General features: G+C 35.7%; 1 protein-coding gene across 1 annotated transcript in view; it reads right to left on the minus strand.

Moving 5' to 3' along the window:
- LOC137400163 (U3 small nucleolar RNA-associated protein 25 homolog) overlaps nt 1–15,512 on the minus strand; it is a 51,842-nt gene that overhangs the window by 27,304 nt on the left and 9,026 nt on the right. The window contains exons 6-12 of the mRNA XM_068086478.1: nt 13,120–13,246; nt 10,217–10,308; nt 8,481–8,705; nt 2,239–2,324; nt 2,062–2,133; nt 1,690–1,804; nt 782–860 (exon numbers count right to left, since the gene is read on the minus strand). Of these exons, the coding sequence (XP_067942579.1) occupies nt 782–860; nt 1,690–1,804; nt 2,062–2,133; nt 2,239–2,324; nt 8,481–8,705; nt 10,217–10,308; nt 13,120–13,246 (796 nt within the window). The remainder of the gene's footprint in view (nt 1–781; nt 861–1,689; nt 1,805–2,061; nt 2,134–2,238; nt 2,325–8,480; nt 8,706–10,216; nt 10,309–13,119; nt 13,247–15,512) is intronic.

A 15,512-nucleotide genomic window follows, 5' to 3' on the forward strand; every position in this document is an offset into this window, starting at 1 on the left:
ACTACGTTACCAGCCTAAACAAATATGTAGCATAACTAAAAATGTTTTTCAAGTTTGTTTCAGCTATACCTCGAGCTTTCAAATAAATGAATTATGCATTGACTGGACACACAGAAATGAACAAACACCTTCATTTAAGAGTTAGAATGGTAAATACTGTGTACGTTGATTAAAAATAAATTTTCTGTGCAAAAACTTTTTTATTCCCTGAGGAACGCCAGGCATTAATCTAGTGTTGTTATGTAAGGTTTTGTAGTAAATACCTTGACAAAATTTTCAGATAACTCTATAGAATGCAACACACATGTGCAGTTTCTTGGAAAACCAAGATAACCTGGAAAGAATGAATGAAGCGGTTTTCATAATTGAATCCGATATATGCACAGTTAAAAATAATGATTTTGCTGAAAAATGCCCACAGAAATAGTTTTTTATTAGAAACCGATGAAGAATTATTGCTGGATGCTGGATAGAACTAATAGAGTTCTATGAGCCCAACTCCTCTCTAGTTATACACTTTAATACACTTGCTTGGTCTATGATAAATTTAACAGTAAAGGTCCCACTGCAAACAGCTGCATACTTTACTATAGCAAGCTGATTTTATAAAGTTTTACCGTATATAGACATTAGAGATGATACATTCATGCACTTTATCAGGAAGTAAATGGTGATGTAGCGCATGAGGAGATATGATGGCATAAACCAGAATGGTTATGATAGAGCCACTAGCCATGGGTGTAGCTTTAAACAAAATGTCTAAGGACAATTAACAACTCACCTGGCTTCTTAGGGTCAATTGAAGCATCTTCAAGAGGGGAAAACTCTTCTGTAAACCGTTTCTTGTTCGTTACAAAACTCTGTAATACAGACACTTATGTGAACCAAATGGGTTTAGACGTAAGCATGAAGTCATTATTTCTGGTGAGGGCATTACATATGTTTGCGTAAGTCACATAATAGATACTATATAACCTAATACTTAGGATACACGGTCAAACAACTACATACCAAGTTAATTACAGTCAAACCTCTACATACCAAGTTACTTACTGTCAAACCTCTACATACCAGGTTAATTACACTCAAACCTCTACATACCAAGTTAATTACAGTCAAACCTCTACATACCAAGTTAATTACAGTCAAACCTCTACATACTAAGTTAATTACACTCAAACCTCTACATACCAAGTTAATTACAGTCAAACCTCTACATACCAAGTTCATTACAGTCAAATCTCTACATACTAAGTTAATTTGTTTTGAGTTTGCTGTGCATGCTAAAACAGTTGTACAGCAGATGATACTAGTGATCAACTCTGAGAACGTCTATGTTATAGGGAGGGACTTTACGTTATCCGAAGGGTGAAATACACGTAAATTGCCTAATCCATTATAAAACCTTCCCAAACTCACTCCTTTGGCACTTCAAAAAGGAAAAAAACTAAATTTAGCTATTTAAATTAATGACTGTGTAGTAACTGTAGTATTACTTTTTTTATCACCTACACTTGGTATACCCATAACTTAATTTTACATTAAGTTAAGGGGAATTACTTTTTAGCTTCTTTCTTAGAGTGTTTGCGTGAAGTGAGGAGTGACGTCAACTGAAACACAACAAGCACACACTTCTGGAGGTCTAAAGCTATCCTTATCATCCCAATTACCTGTAAACCCAACACTTACCTTCTTTTTAGTCATCAGCAGGGATTCAAATATGTTTAGTATTCTCCTGGCTGACTCCTTGAAAGGAGCCAAAATAAGTACCTTTGGTCTAGTCAGACCCTGGTCTCTATACTCTCTGTAACATAACAGAGAGAGTCTGTTCATTATGCAACAGATCTCACTCACAGAGTAGTGCAACATGTTATTACACGAGGAAGACCAACTTCAACCAATAGGCAGACATTGTGGATTAAATTCAACAGTATTTGAGTAAGTACAGGATGAAAGGTCCAATCTGGATAAGGGTAGAGCTATGCTCAACTAGCCTGAGAGACGTGTAGCCTACAGCAAACACCAGGCAATAAAACAAAGTTGTGTGAGTATCAGACTTACACATCTACATCGGTCTTCTTTCGTTCCGCTGACCACTTTTCCTCACTGTTCAAGGTCACCCTTAGACGAGTCCTACAAGCAGTACAGTCACTTATTAGACTACCTCACTGGTCTCCACTGAGCACTCGAACATCAACATATTTTAATTCAGAGACAGACTGTAACTGTAGGACCAACTTGAGTATGTGATTGAGAGCGTGCAAACAGTAGACCAGCCTGTAGTCCTCCATGTTCTCAAATGTTTGACGAGGATTATACAAGTCCTACAAGTAAACAGTCATTAGGAGGCTAGACATCGAGGAGATTATTATGAAAGATCTCTTATGGCCATCAAACAAACAATAAAAACAATCTATACTATAAATCTACCAATTGTAGAATAGAATAAGTATAGATGAACAACTGCTTATCAAATGCAGAATGCATACACTAGTATAATACATACGTGAGCTAGCCGAATACCTGGCGTTGCACATGTAATAAACTAATTACCCAATGAATTTGAGTAACTTATCTGGTAAGCTAGTAGTCTAAAGCCGTGATCACACGATGGCCAAACCGACTTAATTTTCGTTCGGTGGTTTTTTTGGTTCGGCTAAGCCACATGTCACACAGCATCCGAAGTCACTTCATTTCCTAGATACCATACGCATGGAGACAGGACCCTGTTTCATTGTTAATTTTTATGTATTTAAGCTAAATATTTGTATTGAAAACAAAAAGCTTTGAGCAACAATTATTGATTATAATTACGCAGCAGATTTATCAGAAGATCGTTCAGCGGCTCAAAACAAATCACTCGATACAAAGATTTCGCCAACCCTTCCCATCAACAAAATTATATTTTTTGTTAACATATGAATGTTTTTTATGCTGAGTACATAACAAACAAAAACAGTCTTTATCATAGTACTGTGGTTTTACATGAATAAATCAGTCAACAATTCTTCATCAAGATGAGTATGATGCATTACTTCTACATATCTACTTCTATTCTACACAAAAGAAAACCACACTCCTCTTAAATTATGCAACACTTAAGTCAAGTGCAACATCTTACATTTATGCAACACAATTGCAAGCTACATCGTGCCTGAGTAAAACCCGGCAAAACTCATTTATGAAATATCATCATATGGCAATGGATGATGTCTTTTAATTATTTTACTTATTTACCAACGAATGCCATATAGTTTTGTACTCTCATTTCATTCAAAATGAAGGAGAAAATATTGTAAATGACGCCATCTTTTTAATGTAGTCCGGGTGAGCATTGTCGTAAATTGCTTCATGTTGTTTAATTCACGAAATCAAAAGATCATCCCATTTCTTTTTTAACTTTGCTCACACGCGTAAGGGCAAATGTGACACATGCTTGGTAGAATTTTAACCAGCCAATAAGAGCAGGGGTTCGACCTCGAAATTCAGAGCAGGACGGAATGGTTTGTTTCGGCCAGAAATGTCTTCAGCCGAACAGTTTACTACTGACACCAACATTGTTTTGCATCGTTTAGTTCATTTTGGCTCTTGTGTGACCACACCTTTAATCTTTACTAAAACAATAGCTACATTTGAAGCCAGCTTAATGATAGTTTTATCATCAAGCTGGCTTCAAGCAGTTTTGGACTAAACAATCAAACTCTGGGTTCTGACTTTTGGATTAAACAATCAAAAATGTTATGCTGCTCCTTTGAGCTGAGCAACATCAACCCCTTTGGATGCAGTAAATCTGTTATAACATACCTCCAACTTGTCATATCTTAATAAAAATGTATTGAGAAGCCAAGAAATATCTGAGATCTATGACAAGTTTATGATTTTGACCTTTTAAGAGAGTTCACTGACGCTTTTCAGGGTTCAGGCACAATTCCTGGTACTTTTAAAATCAATCTGAAGGAAAATATGGAACCTAAGTGTTTATTTACACCCAGACCGATTATGGCTAGTCTTAAGGATCAAGCTAAAAGAAAATTAGACGAAATGTTAGCTAGTAGTATTATTGAACTAGTTGACCAACCTACTAAACGGTGTTCCGGACTTACCATCACATCGAAACCTGGTGGTAAGATTAGGATGTGTGTACTTGACAAATGTTAAAGGTTGACTTGCAACAAAATTCACATTACAGTTATTTGGTACCAAAAGATTCACCATGTCTTACTCTGTTGTGTTGTGGGTGCCAAATGCGTGGAAATGTGATTACAAGCCCTTAAAAGCTCAAAAATGAAAAGCCGCCGTAGATTGGAATCTGTTTATTTATCTGACGTATCCATTAGAGTTTGGTTGTCGTCTCGTCACGTGATGTTCTCACGTGTATTGAAAGGCCAATAAAAAGCTCACTATAAAACGTATCGTAGCACTAGTTTATGACAAACACTTCGGGTTTTACCGAAGTCCCCGTATCAAATATAGATGCTCGCTACTTTACAGTTTTGTTTCGACATTATTCAATCGTCAAATCGTATTCTGATCAAGTGACCCAATACTTCGCAAATAATCTTTGCAGCACTTTTCGATTATCACAGGTGACCAACAGGCTCGTCATGATTATCAGACAATGATATGTACTCCTTCGAGCTGAGGTTAAAAAGTTTAACGATTTTTTACGGTAAGTTATAAGATATCGGTGCTAAAAGTGACAGCATTACAATGACGATAAAACAGACGCGTAAGAACAATAGACATGGTTTTATTGAATACGTGAAGTATATTTGTGAAAATATTTCGACGAATGAGGTTGCATGAAAATGTAAACAGAAACCATCCTGTAACAACTACGTCCCATTTAAGCCATTTTGGAAAGCGAATCCAAACTACGGCAGTCTCTTGTGGCTGCGATTAACTGTTCGTTTTTGAGCTTTTAAGAGCTTGTAATCACATTTCCATATACTTTGCACCTATAACACAACAGAGTAAGACATGGTGAATCTTATGATAATAAATAACTGTAATGTGAATTTTGTTGCAAGTCAACCTTTAACAAAAGCGTAAAAAGGGAAATATATCCTTTACCTAGAATTTCTGAGATGCTAAGTAATTTATTTGAAGGCAGTATATTTTCGAAAGTGGATGCTAATTCTGGATTCTGGCAAGTAGATTTACACCCTGAGAGTAAATTGTTGGTAACTTTTGTTACCATTTCAAGTAGATTTTGTTTAAATAAGATGCCATTTGAAATTTCCTCAGCACCTGAGTATTTTCAAAAGACTGGAAAAAATACTACAGGGATTAAAAGGGTTGGTATGATTAATGGATTATGTACTAGTTAGTATACAGTAAAACAGTTAATGAACTTTGGTTACATTTAAGAAAAGTCTTGGAGAGAAAAAAAGAGCTGATATGACTTTGAAAAAGGAAAAATATTAATTTGGTTGTAGTTAAGTAAAAATTTTGGGTCATAGTGTCCAGTGTTGGTGTTAGACAAAGTGAACCAGACAAAATACAGGCAATGTTAGATATCTTACCTCCCAGCAATAAAGTAGAAGCAAGACGGTTCACAGGAATGGTCAATTATTTGAGTAAATTCAGTGAACTTATTTCAGAGTATTGCACTCCAAAATATGCTGTAACGGGGTCAAAGTCTGAATAGTATTGGGGTGTGAAACAACATGGCTTTGAGAATATTAAAAAGATTATTGACAAGTTCCCATATTATGTGCTTTTGATATTAATAAGAAACATAGAGTTTCAGCTGGTGCTAGTGAGATTGCTATTGGTGCTGTTTTGTTGCAGTTAAATTGCGACAATCATTGGCAACCTGTGAAATATGCTTCTAGGACTATGAAATATGCTGAAGTTAGGTACACTCAAATTGAGAAAATGGCTGTGGCCATAACTTGAGTGTGCGAGAAACTTTATTATTACATTGTGAGTAGATAATTTGAAATTGAAACGGACCACAAACCGTTGGTTTCAATTTTGAGTGAAAAGAACATAGGTACTTTGCCGATTAGGATTCAGAAATTTAGGCAACACAATCAATTACACTACGCATCCAGCTGACCATATTGTAGAATAATTGTGTACATCATACTTATTACACCTGCCAATCTTCAATGCTGATTGGTTAAAATAGTTTCAGCTAGCACGCTTGAAAATCATGATTGCGTGAGAGATCATGACACAATCCTTTTTCCTAACACAAGCTTCAGAGGGATGGACACAGCTCTTATTATAGTAAGAATTTAAACCAACTCAAGTTCCTCAAATTCATTGGGAAAAGAAACTTGGCCAATTAAAAACAAAATTTCTATGCAAAAAATTTTTCTATTACCCGTGCAAAGCCGGACATTTATCTAGGTAACTAATATAAATAGGTAGCAGCTCATGGATGCTGGCTTGCAACACTGACTTGTTTTTCAAGGTCTGACCCAGCAATGGCTTTATCCTTCACTTCATCTCGCTAACCTATCTCGCTAACCTTCGCTTAATCTCAGCTAAGTCCTAGTATTATGGATAATTAAGAAAAACTGAGTAACTCCTAGTTGTCTACGCATGATGTGCTGGGCAATGCTAGCATCTTATACAGATGAATATGATACTACAGCAAAGGCATGAAATCTCGTCACAGTAATTCCCTTTTGATTTGTTCTTGAGAACAAAATTCAAAAGCTTGCATTTTTGCTTTAACTGAACTGCAAAAGGCATTTGAAATAAATGAGAAATGTTTATTATAATCATGGGATTGACAGTCCATAAAACTCTGACAAGATGAACAGGTGTAACATAACCATGTTATTAATATAGTATGTTCGCACTAAATATCTAATACCAATACAAGTATATAATATACTGTACTTGTATGCATTCTAGATAAAGTATGGCAGTTCTTAGGGAGTGAAAGAATGGTTTTTTCAATGGCGTGGGCAGATAAATACCGCTGAACAATTTCTGCTCACTAATACAAAAATGTTTGCTTACACACTATGCAGTTGTTGTTAGAGGAAGTGGTGACCATGCTAATTAATTAATCATCAGCCAACTATCTTAATTTCTAAACATGAAATCACACCTTTGTTACTCGTACACAACCCAGAAGCTTATAAGATGGCGACTTTGATAATTATGAGCAACCTTAAACAAAGTGGGAGAGGCATGGGGATGTGAAACAATTGTTCGTCCCTACTTCTAAAGAAATGCAAACAAAAATGTGAACATGATGGCACTTGTAAGGTGAAGGTTATTGCTCTGACTGGTAAAAAGGAAATACACCAGCTGAATGTGTCTTCAGAATTTCTAGCGAGACAGAGCAAGACCTGTTATTGTGATAAAGGAATCCTAGGGATCACGATTCTATATGTCAATATTATGTAGTTACACTGTATGTATGAATAAAACATAATTTTTGCCAAACATGTAGATAGCAGAGTTTTTTTGATGTTGTTGTGTAGTGGAGTTTATATCACTTAAATTTAACATAAAACAGTCATTTATAAAGTCGCCTAGGTCTACATTGTTCAGTATTTACAGTCAAACATGGATAACTCGCCCACGGATAGCTCGAACACATGGTTAATTCGAACGGTTTCTTTAGTCCGTTCCCATGTAATGATAAATTGCTATAGATAACTCGAACTCAACACTGTTAACTCGAACTGTTTTTTGCCCAACGGCTACCAAGACGGTTGTTATCGCTTTAGAAAATCACTTTATTCCAAGCCATAGAGGAAAACCTCAACTTTTCGTAATTTATAAGCGTCGTTATTACCACCATCGGCAAAATATTTTTGTCAACGACTTTTCTAAAGGTTTGGTGAAATTTAATTTATACCAAACATCCGCTTAGCGATCGCCCTTCGAAAGCGAGGTAAAGTGAGGTAATCTTTGCATAAACTTCAAGAAAATCTGGCAAAATTGATCGTGGGTAAAACGCTCAAAAGAAAAAGATGTCTTTTCTTTTGAGCATTTCAACAACGATCAAGTTTTGCCAATGTCAATCTAAAAAATGTCCTGGCAATAACATCACCTCAAACAACGAACCAATCTCAAGTGATAGAAAAATCTCTATACTTTTTGATAAAAACGTTTTAAACTTTACATTAGAAGCATTTAATTTGAAACAAGCCGTTTGTGCTTTTGATTTATATTATAGTTTGTATATGTACATGTATCTACTAATAAATAAGTAAATACATGGACTTGTGACAGTGCTCTGATAACTTGGACGCTCTGATAATTCGAACACTTTTGCTCGGTCCCGTGAAGTTCGAGTTATCCATGTTTGACTGTATGTAATTCCCACATGAACAGGAAACTGGAATCGACTGCGACTATTCCTCAATCAGATGTTCATGTTTACATAATAAAATACAAAGAAATAAAGATATATCAAATATATCATAGACATTTACTAATAGAGAGCAATTATCAAACAGTATAAAGTATTTACTACCAAAGGGGACCATCATCTATCCACCAACCTTATACTGGTTTATAATGCAGAACAACTGTCTCTGCTCTGGAGTAAGACTAGGTTCCCGATCTGCATCCTTTGATCTGTTGCAGTGTAACCTAAGAGTTTTGCCAACCAAGTTGAACAGCCTTGACCTTACCCCTAAAGATGGCAAGCTTGTGGTCTCAGTAGGTAGCCTCAGCTCTCCAGCGGATGATGAATGAGAGTAGGTAACGTGACCCAACTGTTCGACCTGAGTAACAAATAAATGAGGTGACCAGAGATATAGTAAACCGATAAAGATAGTATAACCATAGATAAAGTAAAGGGTTTATTATATCTATGGAGATGACCAACAGGGGCTAATTTTAAGAACCTTGCAGACAACTTTCTGCAAATACTCAGCAGCAACACATGACATCTGAGATGCTAGGAAAATGCCTGTGATAATCTGCTAACTACCCTCTGTAATAAAGAGAGAGGTTCTGACTGTTTCCTCATGACATCACCAATGACACATATGGCTTTACGCATTCCATTCACGCGTTTCTTAGGTAAAACTAATAGTAAAAACTTCTTTTACTGGTGACTAATCCCCGGCAGTTTAGTGCGCCTTGAGAGATAGTCAAGCATGCCGATAAAGTGCAGAGAATAAGTATGTGTACGGTTACTCAAGAGGTAGCAAATTAGTGCAGATGTTAGAGTGTCGGGCTACCAAACTGAAGGCCTTGAGTTCAAGCCTCGTATCATGCAGTCCTTTATTCCAATCTCTTACAATGGCTTCAGACAGAGGGACACGACTCTAATCATAGTAAAGATTCCTTGGTTAATTATGGTTTTACATACAATTTAAATTATGAATTTTGATTTTTTACAGTTTAATATTGCACATTTCAATGTTATATGTGATTGTTTGAAGTATTTTGTTTTGGTTCTTGGATAAATCAAACAGAATACAATGCATCCTTATTATGATGCCTTGTATATCTGTTTGGTATTCTCATATTTATTCCAACATACAAAGATTTCGACATCAAAAACAAATATCAGAACAGGGTAACTTCATATGCCAAGGCTTGACTGCATTTGAAGTCTCGGAGCATTCACTCATTGCAAATCACTCAAATCTGCTCATTGCAAATCTACATAATATTCCTGCATATATTATTCAAACGAATGATCTTTCCAAATCTTTGCGTCTTCTTACTCTGCCTATGCTAAATGTTTATTTTCCTTCAATTCAATGTTTCAAGATTTTTCATGGTTTGTGTCCTCGTTTTCTATATGACAGTTACAGGTTCTCACCTTATTTCAACTTACGTGATATGAACAAATTGCATACAATCACTAACAATCATTTTGAAAAGATCATTGCCAGCTGCTTTAACAATCTTCCACCTAATATCCGTTCTCGTAGCAGAGAAAGGCATTTTAAACACTATTTGTTAAACTATTTATTCAATTTTAATGGCTAACTGTTGCTTTTTTCCTTTTTTTTGTTTTACTATTGTTGTATGGCCTAATTTGAAAAACATTTCTAGTTGTGAAATGAAATTATTGCCAATAAAGTACTATATACGTATATATTCACGAAACATTCTCTGAGGCCGCAAATTCTCAGGCAGCAAATTACAAAACTCTTCAAACTGTCAATCAGAGAGCACTTGGATAAAATTTCGTCTGTAAATAAAAAATAAATATTTGGCTGAAATAAAAATAGTCAGATTGGAAGCAGAGTGAGAGGAACTACTATTATTTACTCACTTGTATTTTGTCAGTCTTCCAGAGCTTTCTGTCTAATACAAGGCTGATGGCACTCTCCTCCATATCTTTTTCAAAGTGTTCTGTGAATGGATCTGGAGGGAAACCATACATTCTAGTAATAAATATTCCAACACTTTAAGTAGAAATGACTTAATCCATGAGCATCTAAGTATGTACCATATTATAATTTAAATGAAATTACTGCCAGCCCCTTCAACAACGCTCCTGCTAATATCCATTCTCTTAACAGAGAAATAATTTCAAACGAAAGGTCAGAGCATTTATTTGATTTTATTGACTAACTGGTGCCCTTTTTAAGATTGTTTTATGGCATAACTTGGAAAACATTTCTGTTTGAAAGGAAATTATTACCAATGTAATAAAAAAATAGAGCAATCTGTGTCATTATCAACAAAAATAATATAAGCTATAGTTAAAAGGGTAGCGTATTTGAATAGCGCGAGTAGAGGTTGAGAATGAGATCTTCCTCTATGATGAGATATTAACCATTAAAGGTTGACTTGTAACAAAATTCACATTACAGTTATTTGGTATCATAAGATTCACCATGTCTTACTCTGTTGTGTTATAGGTGCAAAATATGTGGGGAATGTGATTACAAGCTCTTAAAAGCTCAAAAACGAACAGTTAATCGCAGCCACACGAGACCGCCGTAGTTTGGATTCTCTTTCCAAAACGGCTCAAATGGGATGTAGTTGTTACAGGATGGTTTTTTGTTTACATTTTCATGCAACCTCATTCGTCGAAATATTTTCACAGATATACTTCACGCATCCGATAAAACCATGTCTATTGTTTTTAATGCTGTCACTTTTAGCACTGATATCTTATAACTTACCGTAAAAATTCGTTTAATTTGTTAACCTTAGCTCGAAGTAATACATATCATTGTCTGATAATCATGATGAGCCTGTTGGTCACCTGTGATAATCGAAAAATGCTGCAAAAATTATTTGCGAAGTATTGGGTCATATGATCAGATTACGACTTGACGATTAGATCAAGCCGAAACCAAACTGTAAAGTTGCGAGCATCTATATTTGATACGGGGTCTTCGGTAAACCCGAAGTGTTTGTCATAAACTAGTACAGTCATACTTCGACTTACGAGCTTAATGCGTTCCGAGACTGAGCTCGTATGTCAATTTACTCGCATGTTGGTGCAATTAATTTATATATAGAACAATTAAATATATATTGATTGGTTTCCATACTCTCATAAATGCAAATAAAACACTCAAAACAAGATATTGTAAATCAAAGAACATGTTGGTTATTGTCCTAACTTACCACAAGTTTTTAAAAAGCAACAAATAAAAAAAATGCAAGAAAATGTGATTAATTAAAATGTAAAATTAAATACATACAATAGCAGCTAACGCTTGTATTTGCCAGAGAGGGAGATATCCTAGGGAGTTATAGAGAGTTATCCTTCATTACAACAGTTGTCTTTGATAAATTTGGATTTTATCAAAATCTTAAAAGACAAACTTAGAAGCAAACCTGAAAGCAAACTTTCATTTTTAACTTGACGTAATTAAAATTTCTTCGGCGTTCATAGTTTTAAGTTTCTCGCTAGTTAGCTAATTTTTCCTTTGTTTCGCTTTCACGACTAGCGGGCCGTTTTAAGATAAACCTATCTAAGGACGTTTGCCTTTGTCGTCCATTCAACATGTTGCGATTAAGATGAAAACAAGTGTCATCACAAACGGTTAATGTACGACCACTAGCCAATTTGTCCGAATGCTTATAGTTTTGATAGATAGCACCGGCCTTTTCACATAGCGTCGTTCAGTTACGCTGTCACCGGCCAATTGTTGATCTTTTATCCAATGCCTGAGCAGTCTCTCCATCAGCGGTCGTGAAGATCGCTGCGCCATTTAGAAACTATGGTTAGTCCTTTTGCGAACTAAATAAATGCCCTGAATATACCGCTAAACCTTCTGTTTAATAATTCTGGATGTATTTCTGTTATATTGCTGGGCTAGCTCAATCACGCATACACATTTCGCATATTTTTTCAATAATTTTCCGTTTAATAATTGTTATCATTTGCTTTTTTTTTGCATCTCATCTTTCATTTTACTGGCAAACTTTCGGTCTACGCACAGTCCTTTTAATTCACATAATTCTGCACTGAATATCGCGCACAAAAAACACGGTACAAAAGTATAACCTGAGCAGTTGAAAAATACAGAGTGATGCTCATAAAACACCTCCGGCATACTTGGCAACTTACTCACGTGCTCGTATCTCAAACATGGCTCGTATGTTAGTGCTAAAACTTGCTTAAAAGCTGGCTCATATCTCAAGTTTCTCGTACGTTGGAGCACTCGTAAGTTGAAGTATTACTGTACTACGATAAGTTTTATATTGAGCTTTTTATTGGCCTTTCAATTCACGTGAGAACATCACGTGACAAGACAATAACCAAACTGTCATGACTATGTCAGAGCAATAAACAGATTCCAATCTACGGCGGCTTTTCGTTTTTGAGCTTTTAAGAGCTTGTTATCACATTTCCACATATTTGGCACCTACAACACAACAGAGTAAGAAATGGTGAATCTTTTGATAACAAATAACTGTGATGTGAATTTTGTTGCAAGTCAACCATGACAGTCAACCATGGCAGACAACTCCATGGTTGACTGTCAACTCCATGGTTGACTGTCAACTCATGGTTGACTACTATGCTCAAATGCTTGGCATTATTATGAACAAGTTAGAAGAAATATTTAGACATCAATTGCAAGACTAGAGAAGTAGTATGATGCCATAGATAATAGAAGCAGCACTGGCAGCAGAAGCAGCATTCTATTCAAATGAATCCATAACTGATCTTGTGATAGACAAATGTTTCAATTGCAATGGCCTACATACCGTCTGCTTTTATTGTTTCTTTGACTAGAGATTTAGGTTTGCTGTTCTTCTTATCGCTGTCAGCAAGGTAATCAGGGTCAACCGCGTCATCAAGTGCTTTTTTTCGTTTTTTAGTCGGAACATCTTTCTATACAACATATTGGTAACTCGGTGTAAATAGTTGGGATGGTCTCTTCCTATTCAAAGAGTTGTCAGTAGATAGCACGTTAAATAAACTGACACAGATACCTTTTTGGCCGCCATTGAGATGACAGCAAATAATGCAAAAGAAGACCATTTAGGAAGGACAGCGGTTGTCAAGTAAATTGGTATCTGTGAACTTCTCAAAAACAGTAACAGCAATGAAACTACACCTTGCTACAAGTGGAGACAATCAAGAATTATCGAAACGTATAACATTCACGCCAGTTATACAGTATAACTTATATTTTGTAATATGTTTGACTAAACCTGCACGATTTGTCTCCCCATGCCAATTTGGTTGTAGACCTCAACTCCAATCGAACACCGTTTATAACCGACGCGCATGATGACTCACCACGGTGTCAAACAATGTCACAATTGCTTGCGATTAACCTGACGCGGAGGCCACCTGAACATCCTCATTTCATGAACCTTAACTTCAGATTTTTGTAATGATATATAGCTTTCGAGAATGGATGTGATATCTACATAAATGTAAAGCAAAGATTAAAAAAAAACTTTCAAGAGAAAATAGTGTCAATTTCCATGGAAGATTTTGTGTATCCGGTGCAAGCATGCAAGCACAATTTTTATGATATGGAAATGGAAACCGCACCAAAAAATCACGCCTCAAACTCGCACCGGTTAACCGGAGTTTCCGGTTTTGTCTGATGTCAGAAAATAAAATATTTGACTCGATTTAATAGAAACTAACCGCAACAACTGGATCAAATTGAAACATTGTGCAGGTCTATGTTTGACTAGTATCACACAAATAACCTGGGATAAGTCAATAGTCAGAGCCCTACATTAGAAGTGGATACACAACAGCAAAATTCACAAGTACGTTAAATGACTAGCCAATATACAACAGGTAAGTTGAAACTACTAAAATGGTGCCCTTTTTTACAATGACAATCAAACATAAAATTCACAATTTGCAACCTTGAGAGGAGAAGCCGACTCCAAATAGCTTGTATATTGCCTAAAAAAGGAATCCGCATCACTAGGGTTAGGAGATTATTTTAGTGTATATCTGTGAAGGAGTTGGTGAATAGATGTAACCCGTATGGAAACTAATTTCTACTACATAGGGACAGAGGATATCAAAAAAATACAATATGTAAACAGAGAATACATCAGAAGCAGGATTGACTCAAGGCATCCTCCAGTCATAATTTTAGGAACAACTTCTGACAGGCCAAGTTGAATATGAGCAGGGTTAGAAGGGGATTGTCAGTCTATAGTCATCATCTAGAGAAAGCATCGAATGGTAATCAAGCTTCATTGCTACAGACCCCTCTATCAGCAAATATATGTCTCAGTATACGAAATTTCTTAAAACATTTCACAAGTGTAGAAAAATATAAAAAAGACCGTATCCATTAAATATAACATTAAAACAATTAAAATCATTCAAAATAAATTAGGTAAAATTTAATTTAGTGTGAGACAAAGTAGGCTATGAGCCCACAGTTCTATCACTTACTCTACTTTTGGATTTACGCATGGATGAGCTGACACAACTCTTAACATGGCTATAAAACAAGGTAACAAGAACCATTTAACTGATTATCACTTTATTAATTTAGTTTTTCCATCTAATTCCATCAATGTTTAGTTTTTTCATAGTTTTTTTTATAATGAGCTCGATTTGTAATTACTTGAAATATTTGTTATTGGTTTTTAAGCTATGAAATATTTGCTTTAACGTATGACAGGTTTAGTATGCAAAGCAAATATTGAAAAGCATTGGCTGTATTTTCTAAAATGTCAGATAGCAGTATGAACAATTTCGCAAGGTCTGGTGAATTGAACTGAAATGTTTTCTTATAAGAATATTTACTTGAACGCCTGATGGTTTTAATATTCAAAATAGACTTTGGGAGAATGTAAACTGCATTATCTAAATGCTGAACAGCAGTATCGACTATTAGGTCTGTTGAGTAGCTCATTGCCCACACAGACAAATACTAATACTTGTAACTGCACCTACTTAACTTACTTCCTCTGTTAAACTTAATAAGTTTAGATTGCTTAAATTTGTTCTCTCTGCTGTTATACAGTGCACCACCGGGTCTGCACCACCGGGTCTGCACCACCGGGTCACCATACGGCTAGTGGAACGACGTAGAGTACTGGTGGTCTTTCGCCCTCGCCATGCGACATTTTTTCGCCATAGAAAATCAACAATAATATCTCTCGAAATT

Source organism: Watersipora subatra, chromosome 7 (genome assembly GCF_963576615.1).
Source record: "Watersipora subatra chromosome 7, tzWatSuba1.1, whole genome shotgun sequence".
Lineage (NCBI taxonomy): Eukaryota > Metazoa > Bryozoa > Gymnolaemata > Cheilostomatida > Watersiporidae > Watersipora > Watersipora subatra.